This window comes from Salmo trutta, chromosome 14, assembly GCF_901001165.1.
Source record: "Salmo trutta chromosome 14, fSalTru1.1, whole genome shotgun sequence".
Lineage (NCBI taxonomy): Eukaryota > Metazoa > Chordata > Actinopteri > Salmoniformes > Salmonidae > Salmo > Salmo trutta.
In genome coordinates this window covers 78,129,410-78,156,909 of record NC_042970.1, presented here as the reverse complement: position 1 = coordinate 78,156,909, position 27,500 = coordinate 78,129,410, and the positions used below count along the sequence as shown (strand labels likewise).

The 27,500-nt window shown below is 46.7% G+C and overlaps 2 protein-coding genes across 3 annotated transcripts in view; one reads left to right on the top strand and one right to left on the bottom strand.

Annotated features, from left to right (window-relative positions):
* Nucleotides 1-18,384, bottom strand: part of ncf4 (neutrophil cytosolic factor 4) — a 34,286-nt gene extending 15,902 nt beyond the window's left edge. The window contains exons 1-6 of the mRNA XM_029689722.1: nt 18,110-18,384; nt 17,156-17,240; nt 16,781-16,940; nt 12,352-12,422; nt 11,133-11,260; nt 10,221-10,272 (exon numbers count right to left, since the gene is read on the bottom strand). Coding sequence (XP_029545582.1) covers nt 10,221-10,272; nt 11,133-11,260; nt 12,352-12,422; nt 16,781-16,940; nt 17,156-17,240; nt 18,110-18,144 — 531 coding nt within the window. The 5' untranslated portion in view covers nt 18,145-18,384. The remainder of the gene's footprint in view (nt 1-10,220; nt 10,273-11,132; nt 11,261-12,351; nt 12,423-16,780; nt 16,941-17,155; nt 17,241-18,109) is intronic.
* The window catches only part of LOC115147476 (parvalbumin alpha), a 44,580-nt gene that overhangs the window by 7,237 nt on the left and 9,843 nt on the right, over nt 1-27,500 (top strand). The window contains exon 1 of one of the 2 annotated variants that reach the window (XM_029689723.1): nt 26,574-26,682. The exons of the other annotated variant lie outside the window; for it this stretch is intronic. The gene's annotated coding sequence lies outside the window, so the exon portion shown is untranslated. Of the gene's footprint in view, nt 1-26,573; nt 26,683-27,500 lie in introns of those variants that run through there. 2 annotated transcript variants of the gene reach the window in all.

Genomic DNA, 27,500 nt, shown 5'->3' with positions numbered 1-27,500 from the left:
CGTGAGTAAAACGTTTAACCGTGTTAACCCTCGCAAGGCTGCCGGCCCAGACGGCATCCCCAGCCGCGTCCTCAGAGCTTGCGCAGACCAGCTGGCTGGTGTTTACGGACATATTCAAATCAACCCTTATCCCAGTCTGCTGTTCCCACATGCTTCCACCATTGTTCCTGTTCCCAAGAAAGCTAAGGTAACTGAGCTAAATGACTACCGCCCTGTAGCACTCACTTCCGTCATCATGAAGTGCTTTGAGAGACTAGTCAAGGACCATAACACCTCCACCCTACCTGACACCCTAGACCCACTCCAATTTGCTTACCGCCACAATAGGTCCACAGACGACGCAATCGCCATCACACTGCACACTGGCCTAACCCATCTGGACAAGAGGAATACCTATGTGAGAATGCTGTTCATCGACTACAGCTCAGCATAGTACCCTCCAAACTCGTCATTAAGCTCGAGACCCTAGGTCTCGACCCGGCCCTGTGCAACTGGGTCCTGGACTTCCTGACGGGACGCCCCCAGGTGGTGAGTGTAGGTAACAACATCTCCACCCCACTGATCCTCAACACTGGAGCCCCACAAGGGTGCGTTCTCAGCCCTCTCCTGTACTTCCTGTTCACCCATGACTGCGTGGCCATGCACGCCTCCAACTCAATCATCAAGTTTGCAGACGACTCTAGTGGTAGGCTTGATTACCAACAACGACGAGACGGCAAACAGGGAGGAAGTGAGGGCCCTCGGAGTGTGGTGTCAGGAAAATAACCTCACACTCAATGTCAACAAAACAAAGGAGATCATCGTGGACTTCAAGAAACAGCAGAGGGAGCAGCCCCCTATCCACATCGACGGGACAGTAGTGGAGAGGGTGGAAAATTAAGTTCCTTGGCATACACATCACTGACAAACTGAAATGGTCCACCCACACAGACAGTGTGGTGAAGAACCTCAGGAGGCTGAAGAAATTCGGCTTGTCACCAAAAACACTCAAACTTTTAAAGATGCACAATCGAGAGCATCCTGTCGGGCTGTATCCCCGCCTGGTGCGGCAACTGCTCCGCCCATAACCGGAAGGCTCTCCAGAGGGTAGTGAGGTCTGCACAACGCATCACCGGGGACAAACTACCTGCCCTCCAGGACACCTACACCACCCGATGTCACAGGAAGGCCAAAAAGATCATCAAGGACAACAACCACCCGAGCCACTGCCTGTTCACCCCGCTATCATCAAGAAGGCGAGGTCAGTACAGGTGCATCAAAGCTGGGACCGAGAGACTGAAAAATAGCTTCTATCTCAAGGCCATCAGACTGTTTAACAGCCATCACTAACATTGAGTGGCTGCTGCCAACATACTGACTCAACTCTGGCCACTTTAATAATGAAAAATGATGTTTAAAGTGGCTAGTGATACAATTATTACAATGCCACTTTATATAATGTTTACATACCCTACATTACTCATCCCATATGTATATACTGTACTCTATACCATCTACTGCATCTTGCCTATGCCGTTCGGCCATCACTCATTCATATATCTTTATGTACATTTTCTTATTCATTCCTTTACACTTGTGTGTATAAGGTAGTTGTTGTGAAATTGTTAGATTACTTGTTAGATGTTACTGCATGGTCGGAACTAGAAGCACAAGCATTTCGCTACACTCGCATTAACATCTGCTAACCATATGTATGTGACCAATAAAACTTGATTTGATATCCCTACTCTTTCTCCATCTTCCCCTCTCTCACTCTTTAGAAATCACACATTCAATCTTTTCCACTCCCTTTTCCTGTCTCACCCCTTCCCCCTCTCTATCTCAGCCCTTCCCCCTCTCTATCTCAGCCCTTCCCCCTCTCTATCTCAGCCCTTCCCCCTCTCTATCTCAGCCCTTCCCCCTCTCTATCTCAGCCCTTCCCCCTCTCTATCTCCACCCCTTCCCCCTCTCTATCTCAGCCCTTCCCCCTCTCTATCTCAGCCCTTCCCCCTCTCTATCTCAGCCCTTCCCCCTCTCTATCTCACCCCTTCCCCCTCTCTATCTCAGCCCTTCCCCCTCTCTATCTCAGCCCTTCCCCCTCTCTATCTCACCCCTTCCCCCTCTCTATCTCAGCCCTTCCCCTCTCTATCTCAGCCCTTCCCCCTCTCTATCTCAGCCCTTCCCCCTCTCTATCTCAGCCCTTCCCCCTCTCTATCTCAGCCCTTCCCCCTCTCTATCTCAGCCCTTCCCCCTCTCTATCTCAGCCCTTCCCCCTCTCTATCTCAGCCCTTCCCCCTCTCTATCTCACCCCTTCCCCCCTCTCTATCTCACCCCTTCCCCCTCTCTATCTCAGCCCTTCCCCCTCTCTATCTCTACCTCTCTCACCCCCTTCCTCTCTCTCCATCTCTCAGCCCTTCCCCCTCTCTCTCTCTACCTCTCTCACCCCCTTCCCCCTCTCTATCTCAGCCCTTCCCCCTCTCTATCTCAGCCCTTCCCCCTCTCTATCTCAGCCCTTCCCCCTCTCTATCTCACCCCTTCCCCCTCTCTATCTCAGCCCTTCCCCCTCTCTATCTCAGCCCTTCCCCTCTCTATCTCAGCCCTTCCCCCTCTCTATCTCAGCCCTTCCCCCTCTCTATCTCACCCCCTTCCCCCCTCTCTATCTCAGCCCTTCCCCCTCTCTATCTCACCCCTTCCCCCTCTCTATCTCAGCCCTTCCCCCTCTCTCTCTCTACCTCTCTCACCCCCTTCCTCTCTCTCCATCTCTCACCCCTTCCCCCTCTCTATCTCAGCCCTTCCCCCTCTCTCTCTCTACCTCTCTCACCCCCTTCCTCTCTCTCCATCTCTCACCCCTTCCCCCCCTCTCTCTCCATCTCTCTCACCCCTTCCCCCCTCTCTCCCTCCATTATCTCTTCATCAATCTCTGTGTAAATCAGTGTGGAACAGTGTACCACACACAGATGAATTACAGAGATGATATTATCTGGTATTAACATTAACACAGGAGCTGACTGTAGAGTGTGTGTGATTGGGGATCTATATTTAGCAGAGAAGATCAGAAAAGGTGAGTGTGTGATGGTGTATGTTTCACAGTCTAACACACACAGTGAGATTTCGAATGAGTGTGTGTGGGTTTTACTTTGATGAGAATTATGATGATAAGGCATATGGGCACAGCACACACACACACCTGGTTCATCCAAGTCCATACCTATCACACTTCAAAAAGACCCCCCCCACACCATTCCTCAACCAACCCGCCCCCCACACCCACCATTCCTCAACAAACCCCCCCACACACCCACCATTCCTCAACCAACCCGCCCCCACACCCACCATTCCTCAACCAACCCGCCCCCACACACCCACCATTCCTCAACCAACCCGCCCCCCACACACACCATTCCTCAACCAACCAGCCCCCCCACACACCCACCATTCCTCAACCAACCAGCCCCTCCCACACCCACCATTCCTCAACCAACCAGCCCCCCACACACCCACCATTCCTCAACCAACCCGCCCCCCACACACCCACCATTCCTCAACCAACCCGCCCCCCACACACCCACCATTCCTCAACCAACCAGCCCCCCACACACCCACCATTCCTCAAACAACCAGCCCCCCCCACACCCACCATTCCTCAACCAACCAGCCCCCCACACACCCACCATTCCTCAAACCAACCCGCCCCCCCACACACCCACCATTCCTCAACCAACCCGCCCCCCACACACCCACCATTCCTCAACCCCCCCCCCCCATACCCACCATTCCTCAACCAACCCGCCCCACACACCCACCATTACTCAACCAACCCGCCCCACACACCCACCATTCCTCAACCAACCCGCCCCCCACACCCACCATTCCTCAACCAACCCGCCCCACACACCCACCATTCCTCAACCAACCCGCCCCCACACACCCACCATTCCTCAACCAACCCGCCCCACACACCCACCATTCCTCAACCAAGCCGCCCCACACACCCACCATTCCTCAACCAACCCCCCTACACACCCACCATTCCTCAACCAACCCGCCCCCCACACACCCACCATTCCTCAACCAACCCGCCCCCCACACCCACCATTCCTCAACCAACCCGCCCCACACACCCACCATTCCTCAACCAACCCGCCACACACACCCACCATTCCTCAACCAACCCGCCCCACACACCCACCATTCCTCAACCAACCCGCCCCACACACCCACCATTCCTCAACCAACCCGCCCCCCACACACCCACCATTCCTCAACCAACCCGCCCCCACACACCCACCATTCCTCAACCAACCCGCCCCCACACACCCACCATTCCTCAACCAACCCCCCCCCACACACCCACCATTCCTCAACCAACCCCCCCCCCCACACCCACCATTCCTCAACCAACCCCCCCACACACCCACCATTCCTCAACCCCCCCCCCCCCCCACACCCACCATTCCTCAACCAACCCCCCCACACACCCACCATTCCTCAACCACCCCCCCCACACACCCACCATTCCTCAACCACCCCCCCCCCACACACACCCACCATTCCTCAACCAACCCCCCCACACACACACCATTCCTCAACCAACCCGCCCCCACACACCCACCATTCCTGAACCAACCCCCCCCCCCCCCCCCCCCCCCCCACACACACACCATCCCTCAACCTATCCCTTCTTCAGGTCTCATCTCTCTCCATCTCCTGTGGAGTTACTATCCAGGCCTGGTATTTCTGGTAAGAAGGAGTCGAGGACAACAGAGACCTGAACTTGTTAAGTGTTTTTAGGGGGTTGACAAAAGCGCTGTCAGAGTATCACATATAGACCTGCCTTATAGACCCTGGTCTAAAGTAGTGCACCTAATCCAACTATAGACACATATAGACCTGCCTTATGGGCCCTGGTCTAAAGTAGTGCACCTAATCGAACTATAGATCGAACTATAGAAATGTGGCCCAAGGGTCACGTAGACCTGTGATCTAGAAGCAGGTTCCCCAGAGGACTGATTAACACCTGGTCTAACTATAGAGTCATGGCTCTAGGGTTAAGGAACCAGGGGGATAGTGTCAGAGTAGACCTAGTGGTCTAACTATAGAGTCATGGCTCTAGGATTAAGGAACCAGGGGGATAGTGTCAGAGTAGACCTAGTGGTCTAACTATAGAGTCATGGCTCTAGGGTTAAGGAACCAGGGGGATAGTGTCAGAGTAGACCTAGTGGTCTAACTATAGAGTCATGGCTCTAGGGTTAAGGAACCAGGGGGATAGTGTCAGTAGACCTAGTGGTCTAACTATAGAGTCATGGCTCTAGGGTTAAGGAACCAGGGGGATAGTGTCAGAGTAGACCTAGTCGTCTAACTATAGAGTCATGGCTCTAGGGTTAAGGAACCAGGGGGATAGTGTCAGAGTAGACCTAGTGGTCTAACTATAGACACATGGAGATCTAGGGTGCCTTATGGGCCCTGGTCTAAAGTAGTGCACCTAGTCTAGATATAGACACATGGAGAACAGGGGGGACTGATTAAAACCTGATCTAACAATATAGCTATGGCCCTAGGGTCACCTCACCAATGGGAGGGAGTCACACGTTCCAATTACACTCTTAACGACCCATAACTTAATGAATGCGTTCAGCTCGTTTAACACAGCCAGCCAATGGGGAGGGAGTTTTTTTGTTTTGTCTTAATTGGATGACCCACTTCATGGTTGGCTTGGGTGAAGTGAAGGATCATGGGAGGATATAAATGGTGCCCTTGAGGAGGAGGAAGGCACCTGAGCGGCTGGTTGGGGGGTGCGTGTGTGTCCTGTCCCCACTTAAATGGTTAATAATCAAACTGTGCCATTGACACAGCAACCAAATCTAGAGCCATTCTGCCAAAAATGAAACTTCATTCAAGACATCAAGACATGACCACACTAGAACACAACTCTCTCCCTCTATGTCAGTTTTTGCACTGTCAAAGACAAAAGATAAACCTCACCACCTTCTCACCCTCTTACTCTGACCAAGACTGGCTTAGCTAACGCTAGCTACTAGCGCATACCTATGGCCCATCGCCTCGACTGGGTAACAACGCTAACATTACCTAGCGCATCCCTATGGCTCATTGCCTCGACTGGGTAACAACGCTAACATTAGCTAGCGCATCCCTATGGCTCATTGCCTCGACTGGGTAACAACGCTAACATTAGCTAGCGCATCCCTATGGCTCATTGCCTCGACTGGGTAACAACGCTAACATTAGCTAGCGCATCCCTATGGCTCATTGCCTCGACTGGGTAACAACGCTAACATTAGCTAGCACATCCCTATGGCTCATTTCCTGTGTGATTAGTGCCATCCATCTCCACGTCGGGTTACTGATAGCGAACCACACACACACAACTGGCCATTGATCATAGTTTAGATTACATCTAATGGACTTCAGTTCACATGACCAAATGCAGATAACAGCCTGAAGCACACACACACACACACACACACACACACACACACACACACACACACACACACACACACAGTGCTGAGGGATGGATAAACTATAATAACTATGGTGTGGGCAGAGAGGACTGTGAGTTTACGGTTCTCTGTACTGTGTGTGACAGAAAGGGGAGGGGAGAATGAGTGTGTGTGTGTGTGTGTGTGTGTGTGACAAAGAGAGGAGGGGAGAATGAGTGTGTGTGTGTGTGTGTGTGTGTGTGTGTGACAGAGAGGGGAAAATGAGTGTGTGTGTGACAGAGAGGGGAAAATGAGTGTGTGTGTGACAGAGAGGGGAGAATGTGTGTGTGTGTGTGTGTGTGTGTGTGTGTGTGTGTGTGTGTGTGACAGAGAGGGGAGGGGGACATGAGTGTGTGTGTGAGAGAGAGTGGGGAGAATGTGAGAGATGCAGTACTGGTCTCCTTTAACTGTGGTTAGTGAAGCTTTAAAACTAAGTGATGCGAGACACACACACACACACACCTTATTTAAACAACAAGCTCTCACAGTCTTACAGTCCAGAAGAGAGTCATCATCCCACTGTCATAACTGTCTTTACTGACGTTATGGAATATCTGGGTGTGTGTGTGTGTGTGTGGGTTAACTCTTCTAACAGAGATTGTGCAATGTGTATTGACTAAAAGCCATTTTCTCTGCAAGGATTAAACGACCACTGACGGCCACTTTAGACCAGGTCCTCGAGAGTAGACACACACACTCTAAACAAGGTCAGCCAAACACAGCCACTAACCTATCCCCACCCTCACACACACGCGCGCACACACCCCCCATATCTACCTCTCCAGTCCAGTTAAGACGGCAGTAGAATTTAAATTGTGTTTTTCTTTCATTTTTCTCTCTCTCTCTCTCTCTCTCTCTCTGGCATGACCAGAATGAGAACAGGGGGAGCTAAAAGAAAGAAAGGAAAGCCTCTCCCAAGGAAAGACGACGGGAGCGAGGGATGAGGGATGGAGGTAGCCTTGGAAAGAGAAATGAAAGGATGGAGAAAAATAGGGGAGAGAAAGTAAAAATAAAAGCTAAATTATGAGAAGGTGAGGGAGAAAATGAAGGAGAGAGCGTGACAGAGGACGGATGGAAAGAGAGTAATGGGAGAGGATTAAAGGAGTGAAACAGAATGAGAAACCACTCTGAGGACAACGGAGTCACAGACTCAGGGGGGTGGAGAAACAACCTCTGTTTAACCCTGTTAATGACTCCATTGGGTATTTTCCAGGAAGACATAGACCTATAAAGAGACTAGTCAATTCTTCAGCTAGAAACCAAACAGATCTACACTACCGGTCAAACGTTTTAGAACACCTACTCATTCAAGGGTTTTTCTTTATTTTTACTATTTTCTACATTGTAGAATAATAGTGAAGACATCCAAACTACAGAATAACACATATTGAATCATGTTGTAACCAAAAAAAATAGTGTTAAACAAATCAAAATATATTTTATTTTGAGATTCTTGAAATAGCTACCCTTTGCCTTGATGACAGCTTTGCACACTCTTGGCATTCTCTCAACCAGCTTCATGAGGTAGTCACCTGGAATCCATTTCAATGAACAGGTGTGTCACGATGGTCATAATGGTTGGACCAAGGCGCAGCGTGAGTAGCGTTCCACATCTTTATTATAAAGTGAAACTTCAGCAAAAACAAAACAATAAACGAACAAACAAAACGTGCCGCTAATGCTGTGCTCACAGGCACCTACACAAAAATCAATATCCCACAAACCCAGGTGGGAAAAACTACTACTTAAATATGATCCCCAATTAGAGACAACGATTACAAGCTGGCTCTAATTGGGAATCATACAAAACACCAACAGGGAAAAAAGAAACTAGAACCCCACATAGAAAATATAAACTAGACTAACCCCCCCAGTCACGCCCTGACCTACTCCACCATAGAAAATAAGAACTCTCTATGGTCAGGAAGTGACAAGGTGTGCCTTCTTAAAAGTTAATTTGTGGAATTTCTTTGCTTCTTAATGCGTTTGAGCCAATCAGTTGTGTTGTGACAAGGTTGCCCAAATAAATGAGTAACAGACACATCTCAACATCAACTGTTCAGCGGAGACTGTGTGAATCAGGCCTTCATTGTCGAATTGCTGCAAAGAAACCACTATTAAAGGACACAAATCATAAGAAGAGATGTGCTTGGACCAAGAAACACGAGCAACAGACATTAGACCGGTGGAAATGTGTCCTTTGGTCTGGAGTCCAAATTGGAGATTTTTGGTTCCAACCATAGTGTCTTTGTGAGACGCGGTGTGGGTGAACGGATGATCTGTCACGAGTTACTAGGAGTGGTGGTAGAGTCAAGCGCAGAGAGCAGTGGTGAAGATAAACAACTTTTATTCTTCCCGGCACAAAACGGTCAACGCCAAAACCAACGGGCGCGTAAAACAAATGACCAACCCAAATACAATGGGCAAAACAGTCCGGAGAGAGAATAACAGTACGTAAGCCAGCACATCCAAAAATAAACACAACAGTAAACGTAATCCCGCACAAACCTGGGCGGGCTAAGCAGGCTTAAATAAAACACAAATCAACAACACAATAGGGAACAGGTGCAACCAATAAGACTAAACAAACAGAAAAGGAAAAAGGGATCAGCGGTGGCTAGTAGGCCGGCGACGACGACCGCCGAGCGCCGCTCGAGCAGGCAGGGGAGCCACCTTCGGTGGGATTCGTGACATGATCTCCGCATGTGTATTTCCCACCGTAAAGCATGGAGGAGGAGGTGTTATGGCTTTGCTGGTGACACTGTCTGTGATTTATTTAGAATTACCAGCATGGCTGCCACAGCATTCTGCAGCGATACGCCATCCCATCTGGTTTGGGCTTAGTGGGACTATCATTTGTTTTCCAACAGGACAATGACCCAACACACCTCCAGGCTGTGTAAGGGCTATTTTACCAAGAAGGACAGTGATGGAGTTCTGCATCAGGTTAACCTGGCCTCCATAATCCCCCGACCTCAAACAAATTGAGATGGTTTGGGATGAGTCAGAAAAGCAGCCAATAAGTGCTCAGCATAAGTGGGAACTCCTTCAAGACTGCTGGAAAAACATTCCAGATAAAGCTGGTTGAGAGAATGCCAAAAGTGTGCAAAGCTGTCATCAAGGCAAAGGGTGGCTATTGAAGAATCTCAAATATAAAATATATTTTGATTTGTTTAACACTTTTTTGGTTACTACACGATGCCATGTGTTATTTCATAGTGTTAAAGTCTTCACAATTATTCTACACTGTAGAAAATAGTAAAAATAAAGAAAAACACAAATGAGTAGGTGTTCTAAAACTTTTGACCAGTAGTGTGTTGATGTATATCTACAATGTTTTGTGTAATTCACACCTGATTGTGTGTTGTGTGTGTGGAGGGGCTGTCCTTCATATGACCCTGTACTGTGGTTACTTCAAACAACATGCTAACTGTCATTGATCACAATGTTACATGGTTGCTTGTTTATGTGGTTGTTATGGTAACATGTTGCGTTATCCTGACAGGGTTTTGGTTGTGTGGGTAAGCGTGAAGTCCGTAACCAAAGCAACAGTTTTACAGTACTGTAGGCCTACCTCAGCTCGATCGATCGATCGAGAGATAGAGAGATATAGAGAGAGAAAGAGAGCGAGCGAGCGAGCGAGCGAGCGAGAGAGAGAGAGAGAGAGAGAGAGAGAGAGAGAGAGAGAGAGAGATCGAAACAGAGGGTTAAGGGGAAAAAAGAGAAGTACTGTAGGCCTACCTCAGCTCTGGGGGAGGAGAAGACATCTGTCTGGTTGGTTTTGACTGTCTTCCTGGAGAGAGAGAGGGGGGGGAGCGAGAAATAGAAAGGGAGTTTTAACATTTCATCGTACTGTCAGTGATGATCGTTTAGAAAATGTGAAAAACCCTGCGGTGAGTGAGGTCAGAGTCCAGAGAGGAAATAGAGAGAATCCTAGTTTACATCACTTCCTGTTGAGAGAGTCCCTAATTAGCACATAACAAGTCCTTAGTTACCACATCTCCTAACGGGAAACTCGGACAGCATCCCAAACAGCACCCTATTCCCTACATAGTGCACTATGGGCCCTGGTCAAAAGTAGTGCACTATATAGGGAATAGGGTGCCATTTGGGACTCACCCCATGACACGAGAGAGCAACACATCAGGGAAGTGAACATTAGAGGAAACTACAGTGGCCTACAACTCTCTGTTACAGGACTAAGTGAAGGAAGTTCAGAGGTCAAGCAGTCTCAGTAATGGGTGATGCCCAGAAAGTGGAAGAAGTAAGAGTTCTATTCATGTGAGACTGTGGTGCAGTGAACTCTGAATGAGTCAACAGTACAAAAAAAGTATGGAGGGAGCAAGTTGTTTTTGGGGAGTAGTAGCTGACTGCTACAGAGTCCCAGAGTTACAGGAAGTAGGCAGCAGCAGTAGTGATGCGTTGAAACAGTATTACTGTGGTAATACTGTGGTAATATACTCAAGCAATAAGGACCATGAGGACGTGGTATATGGCCAATATACCACGTCTTAGGGCTGTTCTTAGCATGACGCAACACGACCCTTAGCCGTGGTATATTGGCCATATACTACAAACCCCCTGAGGTGCCTTACTGCTGTTATAAACTGGTTACCAACGTAATTAGAGCAGTAAAACTAAATGATAGCTTACACTCTACGTGTAGGGGGTCGGAGGCGACGCAGGGCTCGTGGTTGGTACTGACTGTCTGTCTCAGTCTGGTAGAAAAACATCCTGATGGCATCATCCAATAGAACCCAGGTAGGCAGGCCCAGCAACCTCTGATAGAGAGAGAGAGAGAGAGGAGAAAGAGAGAGAGAGAAAGGAGAGAGAGAGAGAGACAGAGTGACAGTGAGAGAGACAGAGTGTGACACAGATAGACAGAGAGAGAGACCGAGAGAGAGACAGAGTGAGAGTGAGAGAGAGTGACAGTGAGAGAGACAGAGTGACAGTGACAGTGAGAGAGAGACAGAGTGAGAGTGAGAGAGAGAGTGACAGTGAGAGAGACAGAGTGAGAGTGAGAGAGAGTGACAGTGAGAGAGACAGAGTGAGAGTGAGAGTGAGAGAGAGAGTGACAGTGAGAGAGACAGAGTGAGAGTGAGAGAGAGAGAGACAGTGAGGGAGTGTTAGATCAAAACGGAGGGTTTAGGGGGAGAAAACAGTATAAAAGAGAAGTGGGTAGTACACTATTAGAAAGACAAATGGCACCATATTCCCTATGTAGTGCACTACTTTTAACCAGGGTCCATTTGGTTGAACTCTGGATGTGTTGACAGTACACAACACAGTTGCGGAGCAACATTGTGACATGAGAAAAAGCACTGGCTAAATTAGGAGATCACTCACTGCCCTTTCAATCTGCGCATACACATACTGAGTGGACAAAACATTAGGAACACCTTCCTAATATTGAGTTGCGCCCCCTTTTGCCCTCAGAACAACCTCAGTTCGTCAGGGCATGGACTCTACAAGGTGTTGAAAGTGTTCCACAGGGATGCTGGTCCATGTTGACTCCAATGCTTCCCACAGTTGTGTCAAGTTGGCTGGATGTCCTTTGGGTGGTGGACCATTCTTGATACACGCGGGAAACTGTTGAGCGTGAAAAACCCAACAGCGTTGCAGTTCTTGACACAAACCAGTGTGCCTGGCTCATAATACTGTACCCCGTTCAAAGGCACTTAAATCTTTTGTCTTGCCCATAATCGCTCTGAATGAGAAACATACACAATCCATGTCTCAATTGTCTCAAGGCTTAAAATCCATCTTCAACCTGTCTCCTCCCCTTCATCTACACTGATTGAAGTGGATTTAACAAGTGACATCAATAAGGGATCATAGTTTTCACTCGGTGTATATTTTCCGTATGGCTTACCTTCATATAAGTGTTGAGTTCTGGAATTCTATTCTCTGCAATCTCCTTCTTATTGCCAATGAACACTTTACCTAGAGACACACAAAGACACACACCATGGATAACCTTTCAATGTTTTCCCCTCCAGAAAGACCAACCAATAACTAAAACTTTTCCTTTCTTGAAATCGATCAATCTGAAATAACTCATTTCAAGGTTGACAGTATTGCCTTTGGTTGGTTGCATAAATATCAACAACATAATGACGTTATAATTGCATTTCTCATCAGAGTTGATGATATGTTAATGAAACATCCCACAGGCTACAGTGTAGGATCTTCATTTGATCACTCTTTTGTCACTGGGAATTTTCATGCACAGCAGGGAATGAAAACTTGTAGTGTATTCGAGGTTTAAAAAGGCCTCTAAAGTTTGTAATTTTCACTTTAATATGTCACACTTGATTTTCCCGAATGAAAAATGTATCAAAACCGACAAAAATGTCCATGAATCATAATCCACATTATAACTCACATTTCTTGTTGCTGCATGATTATTTTCCTGCTGTAGTAAACTGGCTCAAATTAAGAGTCTACATCTGTAGCATGTGTTCCATATGACACCCTATTCCCCATATAGCCACTATGGGCCCTGGTCTAAAGAAGTGCACTACATAGGGAAATAGGGTGCCAGTAAATAGGGTGCCATTAAATAGGGTGCCATTGGGACACAGACTGACAGTACAATACAAATAAACAAAGACTGTAGTTGAATGACTGTCCAACCAACGGCTATCTGAGATACTCAAAGCACACACACACACACACACACACACACACACACACACACACACACACACACACACACACACACACACACACACACACCACACACACACACACACACACACACACACACACACACACACACACACACACACAGGACAACTAGGCCCAACTGAAGGTCACCTAGAACTTCTAGCTGAATATAATGAAGAACATTTAGAACACTCCCCTGAAGTTCTTCTGTGCTCCAATTGTAACGTTCTACATTAGATTCAGTCTCGGCTATTTCCCTCTGCTGCTAAAACTCATTTAGAGGGAGAGAGAGAGAGAGGAGGAGGGAGGGATGGAGAGAGGGAGAGAGATGGAAAGAGGACAGAGAGAGAGAGTGGGGGGGAAGAAGACAGATTGAGGGAGGGAGGGAGGGAGGGAGGGAGGGAGGGAGGGAGGGAGGGAAAGCTAAAACTAATTTAGCCCCATCTAATGACTGTGATCATCTCTATCTCCCACCATCTCTTTCCCTCTGGCTCCATCTCGCTCTGTCTCTCTCCATCTCTTTCCCTCTGGCTCCATCTCTCTCTGTCTCTCTCCATCTCTCTCTGTCTCTCTCCATCTTTCTCCATCTCTCTCTGTCTCTCTCCATCCTCTCTCTGTCTCTCTCCATCTCTTTCCCTCTGGCTCCATCTCGCTCTGTCTCTCTCCCTCCCTCCATCACTCATTCTCTGGCTCAATCTCTCTTTTCTTTTCATTTGAATGGAGATAAAGAGAACTGATGATTAGTTCCATGATCATCAATAAGCCAATGTCTACATTTAAAAGCCAGCCGTTCAGGAGCTTAAACGGCACGTGGCCAGGTTTGTGTGTGAGAGAAAGTTCACTGACAGTCCTCTACTGTAACTCTCTCTCTGGACTTTAGAGTCTTCATCTCCATTATGTTACTGTGAGAGTACAGAACAGAACAGAACATAACATTGGGAGAGAGGGGGGGGGGGTGAAGGAAAGAGGGAAGGGTGGAGAGAGAGAGAGAGAGAGAGAGCACAAGAGAATCCTTGTTTTCTAGTGTACACCTGCAGAGAGACACTAATTATTCTGTAAAACAGGTATTCACTCTTGGCAGAAATCCAACTGTTTGGACACAGACAGAAAGATAGAGAGAAAAGAGATGAGAGACAGACATATAGAGTAAGAGAGACAGACATATAGAGTAAGAGAGACAGACATATAGAGTAAGAGAGGCAGACATATAGAGTCGGAGAGACAGACATATAGAGTCGGAGAGACAGACATATAGAGTCGGAGAGACAGACATATAGAGTCGGAGAGACAGACATATAGAGTCGGAGAGACAGACATATAGAGTCGGAGAGACAGACATATAGAGTCGGAGAGACAGACATATAGAGTCGGAGAGAGACAGACATATAGAGAAGGAGAGAGAAAGACATATAGAGAAGGAGAGAGACAGACATATAGGAGATAGACTGTCAGCCTCTGTCCAATCGATGGTCATCGTCCCCATTCAAAGTCATAAAGCTTTATTGGCAACGATGCTCAGAGCTATCGTAGCCTAATCAATAACAGCCTTGTAACAATGTATTTATAGGAACGAGATGTATTTCACTCTCTCTCTCTCTCTCTCTCTCTCTCTCTGTCTGTCTTTCACTCTCTCTCTGTCTGTCTTTCACTCTCTCTCTGTCTGTCTTTCACTCTCTCTCTCTCTGTCTGTCTTTCACTCTCTCTCTCTCTGTCTGTCTTTCACTCTCTCTCTCTCTGTCTGTCTTTCACTCTCTCTGTCTGTCTTTCACTCTCTCTGTCTGTCTTTCACTCTCTCTCTGTCTGTCTTTCACTCTTTCTCTCTGTCGCTTTGAATTGGCTAATCCCTGGCCCGCTCTCACTCACTCACTCACTAACTAACTCACTCACTCACTCACTCACTCGCTCGCTCGCTCACTCACTCGCTCTCTTCCATCTCTCCTCCCTCCACATCATCCATCCTTTTAAAGTGTCCTTTCCTCTTTCATTTCAATGTCATTCAGAATGTCTTATTTCTCCCTCTGAATGAATCAGACTGTGTAACTGCTGTGTGTGTGTGTGTGTGTGTGTGTGTGTGTGTGTGTGTGTGTGTGTGTGTAAATGCTGAATAAAGTAAAAGTGTTTGGACTGACTGACGTCTTCATAATATCTAGTAATACAGAGAGGGAATAGGAGTCCTGGTCTATCTGATATGGTGTTAATACAGAGAGGGAATAGGAGTCCTGGTCTATCTGATATGGTGTTAATACAGAGAGGGAATAGGAGTCCTGGTCTATCTGATATGGTGTTAATACAGAGAGGGAATAGGAGTCCTGGTCTATCTGATATGGTGTTAATACAGAGAGGGAATAGGAGTCCTGGTCTATCTGATATGGTGTTAATACAGAGAGGGAATAGGAGTCCTGGTCTATCTGATATGGTGTTAATACAGAGGGAATAGGAGTCCTGGTCTATCTGATATGGTGTTAATACAGAGAGGGAATAGGAGTCCTGGTCTATCTGATATGGTGTTAATACAGAGAGGGAATAGGAGTCCTGGTCTATCTGATATGGTGTTAATACAGAGAGGGAATAGTAGTCCTGGTCTATCTGATATGGTGTTAATACAGAGAGGGAATAGGAGTCCTGGTCTATCTGATATGGTGTTAATACAGAGAGGGAATAGGAGTCCTGGTCTATCTGATATGGTGTTAATACAGAGAGGGAATAGGAGTCCTGGTCTATCTGATATGGTGTTAATACAGAGAGGGAATAGGAGTCCTGGTCTATCTGATATGGTGTTAATACAGAGAGGGAATAGGAGTCCTGGTCTATCTGATATGGTGTTAATACAGAGAGGGAATAGGAGTCCTGGTCTATCTGATATGGTGTTAATACAGAGAGGGAATAGGAGTCCTGGTCTATCTGATATGGTGTTAATACAGAGAGGGAATAGTAGTCCTGGTCTATCTGATATGGTGTTAATACAGAGTGGGAATAGGAGTCCTGGTCTATCTGATATGGTGTTAATACAGAGAGGGAATAGGAGTCCTGGTCTATCTGATATGGTGTTAATACAGAGAGGGAATAGGAGTCCTGGTCTATCTGATATGGTGTTAATACAGAGAGGGAATAGGAGTCCTGGTCTATCTGATATGGTGTTAAAACAGAGAGGGAATAGGAGTCCTGGTCTATCTGATATGGTGTTAATACAGAGAGGGAATAGGAGTCCTGGTCTATCTGATATGGTGTTAATACAGAGAGGGAATAGGAGTCCTGGTCTATCTGATATGGTGTTAACACAGAGAGGGAATAGGAGTCCTGGTCACACACACACACACACACACACACACCACCCCTCCATCCCCCAGCCCACCCCTCCACCCCCCAGCCCACCCCTCCACCCCCCACCCCTCCTCCCCTCCACCCCCCAGCCCACCCCTCCACCCCCCACCCCTCCTCCCCTCCACCCCCCAGCCCACCCCTCCACCCCCCACCCCTCCTCCCCTCCACCCCCCAGCCCACCCCTCCACCCCCCAGCCCACCCCTCCACCCCCCACCCCTCCTCCCCTCCACCCCCCAGCCCACCCCTCCACCCCCCAGCACACCCCTCCACCCCCCACCCCTCCTCCCCTCCACCCCCAGCCACCTCTCACCAGGCAGGGTGGGCAGCCTGCAGGTGTTAGGTCCAGATAGGTCCTGGTCTCCAGGTGAATACTTCAGCTCCAGCTCACTGTGCAGGTTGAAGAACTGGCTGTACCTCCGGTAGATCAGGTACTTACTACCACCTCTGGTCCTGACCTCCATCACAAAACGCTGCCGGAAGAGAGAGAGATGGGAGGAGAGCAGGGAGAGAGGGAGGAGCAGAGGAGGAGAGTGGGAGGGAGGGAGGAAGACGGGAGAGAGAATTCTTACATGAGCTTTTGAGATGCTTTTCACACCATTTTTAGCGTTTAAAACGTTCTCACCATTCTCACTAGTGTGTTATGTGGTCAGTGTCCTGTTAACCACGCATACAGAGACATACTCACGTAATAGTCGATGAAGCCCTTTTTCTCCTCAATGTCTGCGATGGTGGCACTGATGGGAATGTCGTGCGGAAGCTGGTCAAAATCACTGAGCGAGAGAAGGAAGGAGGAGAGGAGAGGAGGAAGGAGGAGAGGAGAGGAGGAAGGAGGAGAGGAGGAGAGAAGGAAGGAGGAGAGGAGGAAGGAGGAGAGGAGGAAGGAGGAGAGAAGGAAGGAGGAGAGGAGAGGAGGAAGGAGGAGAGGAGGAAGCGGTGAACTCAGAAGTAAACAAACGCTTAGGTGACGTTCAGCTTCAAGGCGTGCTGTGTGGCGTCACTAATATATTCAACCATGGACTGGGGATAGAACCCTGGGGGTCAAATAACTTCCGCAACATATCAGACAGGTTTGAGCAGTCCAACCGCAGGCTGACGGAGATTCAATTGCAAGGCTTCATGGCACCGAGAACTCTCTCTCTCTCTCACACACACACACACAGCACCTGTGATGCGAGGAAACACGCGTAATAGCGTACACACACGCATTTATGTAGGGGGAATGTTGCAAAACGAGCCACTCTGGTGACTGTTACGGAATTTAGTTTAGTTTCAAATTCACAATCGTGACAGATGACTATTGTAGAAAGATTGGAAACGCGCAGCATAGACTATAGAAGAACAAGAAGAACAGGCTACGACCACAGATAAAAGGGGAAATATCTTCGCTGTTACTATTCTACTGCCTAGTTACTGGCTAAATGCCCAATCTGGCCCTCATACCATCACAGCCACCTAATCTTCCCCAGTGTCCAATTGGCTCATTCATCCCCCCTCCTCTTCTCACCTCAGTCAATTTAACTGGTAAAATAAGGGTTACATAAATACACATTAACAACAGTGCTGGATGCAGAAGTTCACATTCCACAATAGTCCTGTGCTGCCTTCAACAACCGCTGTCACCACTGGCCTCATAACTCACCTCTCGTCTCGTAGTTGCTTGGGCAGCGACGACATGTTGATGGAGACCGAGCCGATTGAAGAATGAAACTTTCTGATAGATTTATCAGAACACAGTGCAGTCGCACCTCACTTCGACCCTCCTTCGATTATCATAAACCTGAAGTGAAAATCTGCTACAGACTCGCACAGCGGTTTCATGGAGCGGAACGAACGCGATTAGTAGGCGCAAACAGGCGACAGAGCGGAACGTGTGCAATCAGGAAGCGAAAATCAAGTTCCCCAAAATGATTAGGCTACACGCAGCGCCCGTTTCTGAAGTTTGCTGAGGTGGATGGGGAGGGAAACAGTTGTCTTGTTGTTGTCGAGCCTCTTAACAGAGAATCAAATCAAATAAAATATACTAAATGGTCATGATGCAGATGTAAACTTGCTAGGTTAAAAAAGGTTAAAACATATATATATATATATATACATACATACATACATACATACATACATACATACATACATACATACATACATACATACATACATACATATATATATATATATGTCCCTCTCTCACTATTGCTCTCTCGACTATTGTGTAGGTTCGTTCAAGCTTGAAAAGTATGTCAATTACAATGCAACTGGCAACATCAGGCATTGGACAATCAAGCGACTGGCAGAGTAAAATAGCCACTAATTAATAAATGGACCATGTATGTTGTAAATGTCTTCTGTTTTGTGCAGATAGAATGCTTAGCCTCGCACCTGTTCTTAAATCAGACGTCATTATAAAGGAAGGGTGAGGAGGAAAGGAACCGTTGAAGATCATTTTTATGCAGCCCTTGCAAAACCATCTAATCTGAGGCCTTTGGCCCAGTTGCAACATGTAAAGTCAATTGCTTTTCACTAGATGTCAGCGAAGAGAGCAGTAGAGGTTAGAACAGGGTAGAGGAGAGTAGTAAAGGGTAGAACAGGGTAGAAGATAGTAGTAAAGGGTAGAACAGGGTAGAGGAGAGTAGTAAAGGGTAGAACAGGGTAGAGGAGAGTAATAAAGGGTATAACAGGGTAGAGGAGAGTAATAAAGGGTAGAACAGGGTAGAAGATAGTAGTAAAGGGTAGAACAGGGTAGAGGAGAGTAGTAAAGGGTAGAACAGGGTAGAGGATAGTAGTAAAGGGTAGAACAGGGTAGAGGAGAGTAGTAAAGGGTAGAACAGGGTAGAGGAGAGTAATAAAGGGTAGAACAGGGTAGAAGATAGTAATAAAGGGTATAACAGGGTAGAGGAGAGTAGTAAAGGGTAGAACAGGGTAGAAGATAGTAGTAAAGGGTAGAACAGGGTAGAGGAGAGTAGTAAAGGGTAGAACAGGGTAGAGGAGAGTAATAAAGGGTATAACAGGGTAGAGGAGAGTAATAAAGGGTAGAACAGGGTAGAAGATAGTAGTAAAGGGTAGAACAGGGTAGAGGAGAGTAGTAAAGGGTAGAACAGGGTAGAAGGTAGTAGTAAAGGGTAGAACAGGGTAGAGGAGAGTAGTAAAGGGTAGAACAGGGTAGAGGAGAGTAATAAAGGGTATAACAGGGTAGAGGAGAGTAATAAAGGGTAGAACAGGGTAGAAGATAGTAGTAAAGGGTAGAACAGGGTAGAGGAGAGTAGTAAAGGGTAGAACAGGGTAGAGGAGAGTAATAAAGGGTATAACAGGGTAGAGGAGAGTAGTAAAGGGTAGAACAGGGTAGAAGATAGTAGTAAAGGGTAGAACAGGGTAGAGGAGAGTAGTAAAGGGTTTAGAACAGGGTAGAGGAGAGTAGTAAAGGGTAGAACAGGGTAGAGGAGAGTAGTAAAGGGTAGAGTAGACAGGGTAGTAGAAGATAGTAGTAAAGGGTAGAACAGGGTAGAGGAGAGTAGTAAAGGGTAGAACAGGGTAGAGGAGAGTAGTAAAGGGTAGAACAGGGTAGAGGAGAGTAATAAAGGGTATAACAGGGTAGAGGAGAGTAGTAAAGGGTAGAACAGGGTAGAGGAGAGTAGTAAAGGGTAGAACAGGGTAGAAGATAGTAGTAAAGGGTAGAACAGGGTAGAGGAGAGTAGTAAAGGGTAGAACAGGGTAGAGGAGAGTAGTAAAGGGTAGAACAGGGTAGAGGAGAGTAGTAAAGGGTAGAACAGGGTAGAAGATAGTAGTAAAGGGTAGAACAGGGTAGAGGAGAGTAGTAAAGGGTAGAACAGGGTAGAGGAGAGTAGTAAAGGGTAGAACAGGGTAGAGGAGAGTAATAAAGGGTATAACAGGGTAGAGGAGAGTAGTAAAGGGTAGAACAGGGTAGAGGAGAGTAGTAAAGGGTAGAACAGGGTAGAGGAGGGTATAAGAGAGTAGTAGAGAGAAGTAGAGGGTAGAACAGGGTAGAAGAGAGTAGTAAAGGGTAGAACAGGGTAGTAGAGGGTATAAGATAGTAGTAAAGGGTAGAACAGGGTAGAGGAGGGTATAAGAGAGTAGTAGAGAGAAGTAGAGGGTAGAACAGGGTAGGAGAGGGTATAAGAGAGTAGTAAAGGGTAGAACAGGGTAGTAGAGGGTATAAGAGAGTAGTAGAGAGAAGTAGAGGGTAGAAGAGGGTATAAGAGAGTAGTAAAGGAGGGCATTAGGCGAATTACATAGAGAAGATCTCAGTTGCATACTCCTCACATCCTCTCTCGTCTCCATCTCAAACCCCATTGGAGGAGAAGGTCAGAGGGTAGGGACCTATCCAATGAGTTTTGAGTAGGAGACGAAGAGAGAGGAAGTGAGTATGCAATTGAAATGTTCCCATTGGTTATATGGGTTCTGGTCAAAAGTAGTACACTAAATAGGGAATGTGGCATGTGGGACGCAACCATAATATTGCCCTTTCATAGAGAAAAGGAGAGGGGGGAAAGAGAGGGGGGCAGAAAGAGAGAGGGGGCAGAAAGAGAGAGGGGGAGACAGAGAGAGGGGGGAGAAAGAGAGAGATGGGGAGAAAGAGAGAGTGGGAGAAAGAGAGAGGGGGAGAAAGAGAGAGGGGGAGAGAAAGAGAGGGGGAAGAGAGAGTGAAAAGAGAGAGGGGGGAGAGAAAGAGAGAGGGGGAGAGAAAGAGAGAGGGGGAGAGAAAGAGAGGTGAGGAGAAAGAGAGATGGGGAGAAAGAGAGAGTGGGAGAGAGGGTGAGAGGGAAAGAGAGATGTGGAGAGAGTGGGGGAGAGAAAGAGAGGGGGAAGAGAGAGTGGAAAGAGAAAGAGAGAGGACAGAGAAAGAGAGAAGGGGAGAAAGAGAGAGGTGGGAGAGAGAGGGGGAGTGAAAGAAAGAGGGGGAAGAGAGAGGGGGAGAGAAAGAGAAAGGGGGGAGAAATAGAGAGAGAGAAAGTCCCTTTACCAAAGTACATAGTCAGTATGTCCATCTCCTAACTGCATATCTACATCAGTTATTCAGGCATCTTGTAGAGGGAACAGTCAGCAGTGTACACTGAATGTACAAAACATTAAGGACACCAGGTGAAAGTTATGATCCCTGTCGCTTGTTAAATCCACTTCAATCAGTGTAGATGAAGGAGAAGAGACATGTTAAATAATCATTTTTAAGCCTTGAGTCAATTGAGACATGGATTGTGTACGTGTGCCATTCAGAGTGATTATGGGAAAAACCAAATATTGAAGTGCCTTTGAACAGAGTATGGTAGTAGGTGCCAGGCGCACCAGGTTGTGTCAAGAACTGCAACGCTGCTGGGTTTTTCACGCTCAACAGTTTCCCGTGTGTATCAAGAATGGTCCACCACCAAAAGGACATTCAGCCAACTTGACACAACTGTGGGAAGCATTGGAGTCAACATGGGCCAGCATCCCTGTGGAACACTTCAATATTAGGAAGGTGTCCTTATTGTTTTGTACACTCAGTGTATGTATGCGTGGGCGTGCGTGTGTGTGTATATGTGTGTGCATGTATGTGTGAGTGTGTGTGTGTATGCGTGCATGCTTATATCCTTGCCAATATCTGGGCATTTAAAGAGATGACAGAGGACATATCGATTCCCTCTCTATTCTCATACTGTGTGACCGACTGACTACACGGACACTTTGAAACCGAGTGTGTGTGTGTGTGTGTGTCAAATCTCCCGTGGTGAAATGTAGATATGTATTTGGACACAAGTGGTGAAGCCCATAATAGACACACACACTAGGCCCATAACTTGGCTGTTCCAAGCTTCAGACATCCAAGTGTGTATTTAACACCAAGGTCACATCAGTTGCTCTCTCTCTGTGTGTGTGTGTGTGTGTGTGTGTGTGTGTGTGTGTGTGTGTGTGTGTGTGTGTGTGTGTGTGTGTGTGTGTGTGTGTGTGTGTGTGTGTGTCTGTGAGTCTGTGAGTCTGTGTACGTTTTACTATACTTTTTAGTACCAGAAGTCCTCACTAGAATAGTAAACCAACAAAAATTGAGAGAGGTGAGGACATTCTGCCGGGGTTCACTATTATTTCACACCCAGAAAAGGAGAGAAGGGAGGCCCCATGGAATCATTCCTAAATATATTCTACTACAGAAGAACATGTTATAATGTAAAACCTTTGAGGTGTTCAATAGATTATGTCCCAGGATGTTTTAAATGGAACACTTAGAAATAAAGGTGCTATGTAGAACCTTAAAGGGTTCTTCGCCTGTCCCCATAGGAGAACCCTATTAATCAACCCGTTTTGGTTCCAGGTAGAACCATTTTGGTTCCAGGTAGAACCATTTTGGTTCCATGTAGAACCCTTTGTGGAAAGGATAACCCTTTTTTGGAACCAAAAAGGGTTATCCTAGAGGTACTGCCAAAGAACTCTCTTGGAACCCTTCTTTTCTAAGAGTGTACAGTTCTAACTAGACGTTTTCTAACTCCTTAGTATTATGTGATTATGAAGTATGGATTTTAGGGCCCCTACTAAACATAGTATGCAACACCATAAAAGCTAGTGTGTGTGTGTGTGTGTGTGTGTGTGTGTGTGTGTGTGTGTGTGTGTGTGTGTGTGTGTGTGTGTGTGTGTGTGTGGTGTGTGTGTGTGTGTGTGTGTGTGGTGTGTGTGTGTGTGTGTCAGTGAGTCAATGTAGGCTACATCAATCTCAATACTGTACTTCAAGATCTCTCTCTCTCTCTCTCCTTTCTTCTTCCCTTCATCCCCTCTGGAGGTCTCCATGTTACCAAGGTAACGGAGTTTCAGCATCGAGTGCCATGCGTGTCGGTCGAGTGTTCCCGTTAGACAGACTGTGTGTGGCATGTTATTTTCTTTGGCTTTGTACTGTAATCCAGACATGTCCACTAAAATATGAAACCATAGGGCATAGCCTCAGACACGCTCACAATGTACACACTGAGTTGTAACCCACATCGCACCTGTCATAGGGTGTATCGCTCCACCTGCGCCTGAAAAGCACTTGGACCATTTAAAACTGAGCTGCTTTCACTTCTCTCTCTCTCTCTAGAATGAGTTGACTCTGTCCATCTGTCTTTCTGTCTCTGCCTTGCCCTTCATTAACCCTTTATCCTTCCGTTGGTCCGTCGTCTCCTTATTTAACACAGACAGACTTATGTTACTGTTTCCGCCTCTATTTCTGTCTCTCTGCCTCCCTCTCTCTCTCCTTTTCCCCCTCTCTGTAGCAAGTCCATACTTTAGGAAACTGCTGATGCAGGGTAATGCAATAGAGGGGGAAACAGCATGATGAACAGAGAGAAGGAATGGGGGAGACAGGGAGGGAGGGAAACAGAGAGAACAGAACAGGAGGAACAGGGGGGGGGTCAACCAATATGGAGAGAGAGAGGGAGAGAAAAAGAGGTGGGGAGAGAGACAGACAGACGGCTGTGGCCCAGGCTTTTGACTCCCTCTTTGTGTCATAGGGAGTATGTCTGGGATATTACACACACACACACACACACACACACACACACACACACACACCTTTGACAGTGAGCAGCCACAGAGAGATGGATCTAGCTCTGCTGGCCTTGGTTGCCAGCAGCTGGCGAGAAAGACTGATAAATATAGTCTGAGGAAGATGAGAAGGACGAAGCAAGGGATGAGGGGAAGTGAGAGAGGGGGAGCCTTTTACAGAGATTGAGGGAGAGATAAAGGATAGAAAGATACAGATGGACAGAGGGAGATGGGGAGAGAGATACAGATTGACAGAGGTAGAGAGGGAGAGCTAAAGAAGACAGGTAGAGAGGGATAGAGAGAGAGTTGAGTCTGTCCAGGACTTGTGAGGCGTCTGTTTCTCAAACTAGACACTCTAATGTACTTGTCCTCTTGCTCAGTTGTGCACCGGGGCCTCCCACTCCTCTTTCTATTCTGGTTAGAGTCAGTTTGCGCTGTTCTGTGAGGAGAGTACTACACAGCGTTTCTGCAGCTTTTATTTCAGAATAAAGTTCTTTGTTTCTGCCCATTTTGAGCCTGTAATCGAACCCACAAATGCTGATGCTCCAGATACTCAACGAGTCTAAGGCGGCCATTTTTATTGCTTCTTTAATCAGAACTACAGATTTCAGCTGTGCTGATATAATTGCAAAAGGGTTTTCTAATGATCAATTAGCCTTTTAAAATGATAAACTTGGATTAGTTAACACAACGTGCCATTGGAACACAGGAGTGATGGTTGCTGATAATGGGCCTCTGTATGCCTATGTAGATATTCCATTTAAAAAATCTGCCGTTTCCAGCTACAATAGTAATTTACAACATTAACGTTAATGTCTACACTGTATTTATGATCAATTTGATGTTATTTTACTGGACCAAAAAAAACAAGGACATTTCTAAATGACCCCAAACTTTTGAACGATAGTGTACATATTATGTAAATAAACCATTTTATATAAATTCCTTCCAGCTAGGCAGAGAGGGTGTAGAAACAGGTTATCAAGCAGACTGCTGAAACAGCATTCCAAGCAGACTGTAGAAACAGGCTACCAAGCAGACTGTAGAAACAGGCTACCAAGCAGACTGCAGAAACAGGCTACCAAGCAGACTGTAGAAACAGGCTACCAAGCAGACTGTAGAAACATGTTATCAAGCAGACTGCAGAAACAGCCTAAGAAGCAGACTGTAGAAACAGCCTAAGAAGCAGACTGTAGAAACAGCCTAAGAAGCAGACTGTAGAAACAGCCTAAGAAGCAGACTGTAGAAACAGCCTAAGAAGCAGACTGTAGAAACAGGCTACTAAGCAGACTGTAGAAACAAGCTACCAAGGTCAGCTGTATTTTCTCTGTATTTTTCTCTGTATTTTCTCTGATACTTGATTACTAGATTTCTTAGATTAAATCAGACTATTTTCAGGGAGTATGCGATCACACTCATTCGGGTCACCTAGCCAAATTCGGCTAGCCGCCAGCAAAACCGAAGCATGTGGAAGCCTTGAGCAAAAGAGAGAGAAGGGGGAGAGAGAGAGAGAAGAGAAAGAGAAGGGTGGAGAGAGAAAGATGAAGGTAGAGAGTGAGGTAGAGAGTGAGGGAGAGAGGTTGCGAGTGAGGGAGAGAGGTAGAGGTAGAGAGTGAGGGAGAGGTAGAGAGTGAGGGAGAGAGGTAGATAGTGAGGGAGAGAGGTAGAGAGTGAGAGAGTGAGGGAGAGAGAGGTAGAGAGTGAGGGAGAGAGGTAGAGAGGTAGATAGTGAGGGGGTGAGTGAGGTAGAGAGGTAGATAGTGAGGGAGAGAGGTAGATAGTGAGGGAGAGAGGTAGATAGTGAGGGAGTAGGGTAAAGAGGTAGATAGTGAGGGAGAGAGGTAGAGAGTGAGAGAGAGGTAGATAGTGAGGGAGAGAGGTAGAGGTAGATAGTGAGGGAGAGAGGTAGATAGTGAGGGAGAGCGGTAGAGAGGTAGATAGTGAGGGAGAGAGGTAGAGAGGTAGATAGTGCGGTAGTGAGGTAGATAGTGAGGGAGAGAGGTAGATAGTGAGGGAGAGCGGTAGAGAGGTAGATAGTGCGGTAGTGAGGTAGATAGTGAGGGGAGAGAGGTAGATAGTGAGGGAGAGAGGTAGAGAGTGAGAGAGAGGTAGATAGTGAGGGAGAGAGGTAGAGGTAGATAGTGAGGGAGAGAGGTAGATAGTGAGGGAGAGCGGTAGAGAGGGAGAGAGAGAGGTAGAATGGTAGATAGTGAGGACAGCAAAGAAATGTTTTATTACTAGCAGTGGTTGATTGGTCAGTCATGTTGAGAAAGTGATCTGACCCCAGGGCAGTGTTAGTACGTCATGTCTTGAACCCCACTGTCCCTCTCCCATACTCTCCCAAAATAAATGCTATGTATGTATGTATGTATGTATGTATGTATGTATGTATGTATGTATGTATGTATGTATGTATGTATGTATGTATGTATGTATGTATGTATGTATGTATGTATGTATGTATGTATGTATGTATGTGTGTGTGTCTGTGTGTGTTTGCGTGTGTGTTTGTGTGCCTACGTGTGTGTGTGTGTGTGTGTGTGTGTGTGTGTGTGTGTGTGTGTGTGTGTGTGTGTGTGTGTGTGTGTGTGTGATATATAAGACTGATAGTGGACACCCCCCTCTCTTACCCTATCTCAACTCTCTTTCTCTCCTTCACTCTCTCCCTCACTCTCTCCATCTCTCTCTCTTTCCAGTGTCTAGTCCCTCACTATCCAGGTAAGGTTGATCATTGAAAGGTCTGGGTTGTGGTATTGGTTTTCATTGGTTCACGAGACTGGATGCATAATTATTATTCATTATTATTCATTATTGCAAGAAAATACTGTCTGGTTGGGGTCTGCAGTTAATGCCTGGCATTCAAACTCGCAGAAAATAATGTTCTTTATTCAGTTTACATTGGTTTGTTTTTGGTCATCTTGTGTTAGAAAAGGATTGTTGTTTTGAGAAGTGTTGGACAGGTTGATATGTAGAATGCTGTGAATTCATACAGCATGTATAGACAATTCTGTGTAGTGATCATGTGTTCTTGAATGGCTGGATGTTGGTAGAATTCCATTATAAAACCTGCAGCCAGTTCTGACCCAAACGGAATGCTCAGGATATTTGTAATTCTTAGAATATTCCTAAAACAATGGTTCTAGTATTCTATGGTCTGTTTGGAGATGTCAGTCTCCTGTCCACTCAGCCAAAATATGACTGCGTGTGCGACTGTAGACCAAGACGTACGCGTGTGTGTTTTTATGTACTTTAAACCAAGACATGTATGACTCCATGACTAATACAACTGTTATACAATGTCACGGTTGAAATTTTACCCAGTGCAATACATCATACTCACATACATCATACTCACATACATCATACTCACGTACATCATGCTCACGTACATCATACATCATACTCACATACATCATACTCACATACATCACACTCACATACATCATACTCACATACATCATACTCACATACATCATACTCACATACATCACACTCACATACATCATACTCACATACATCATACATCATACTCACAT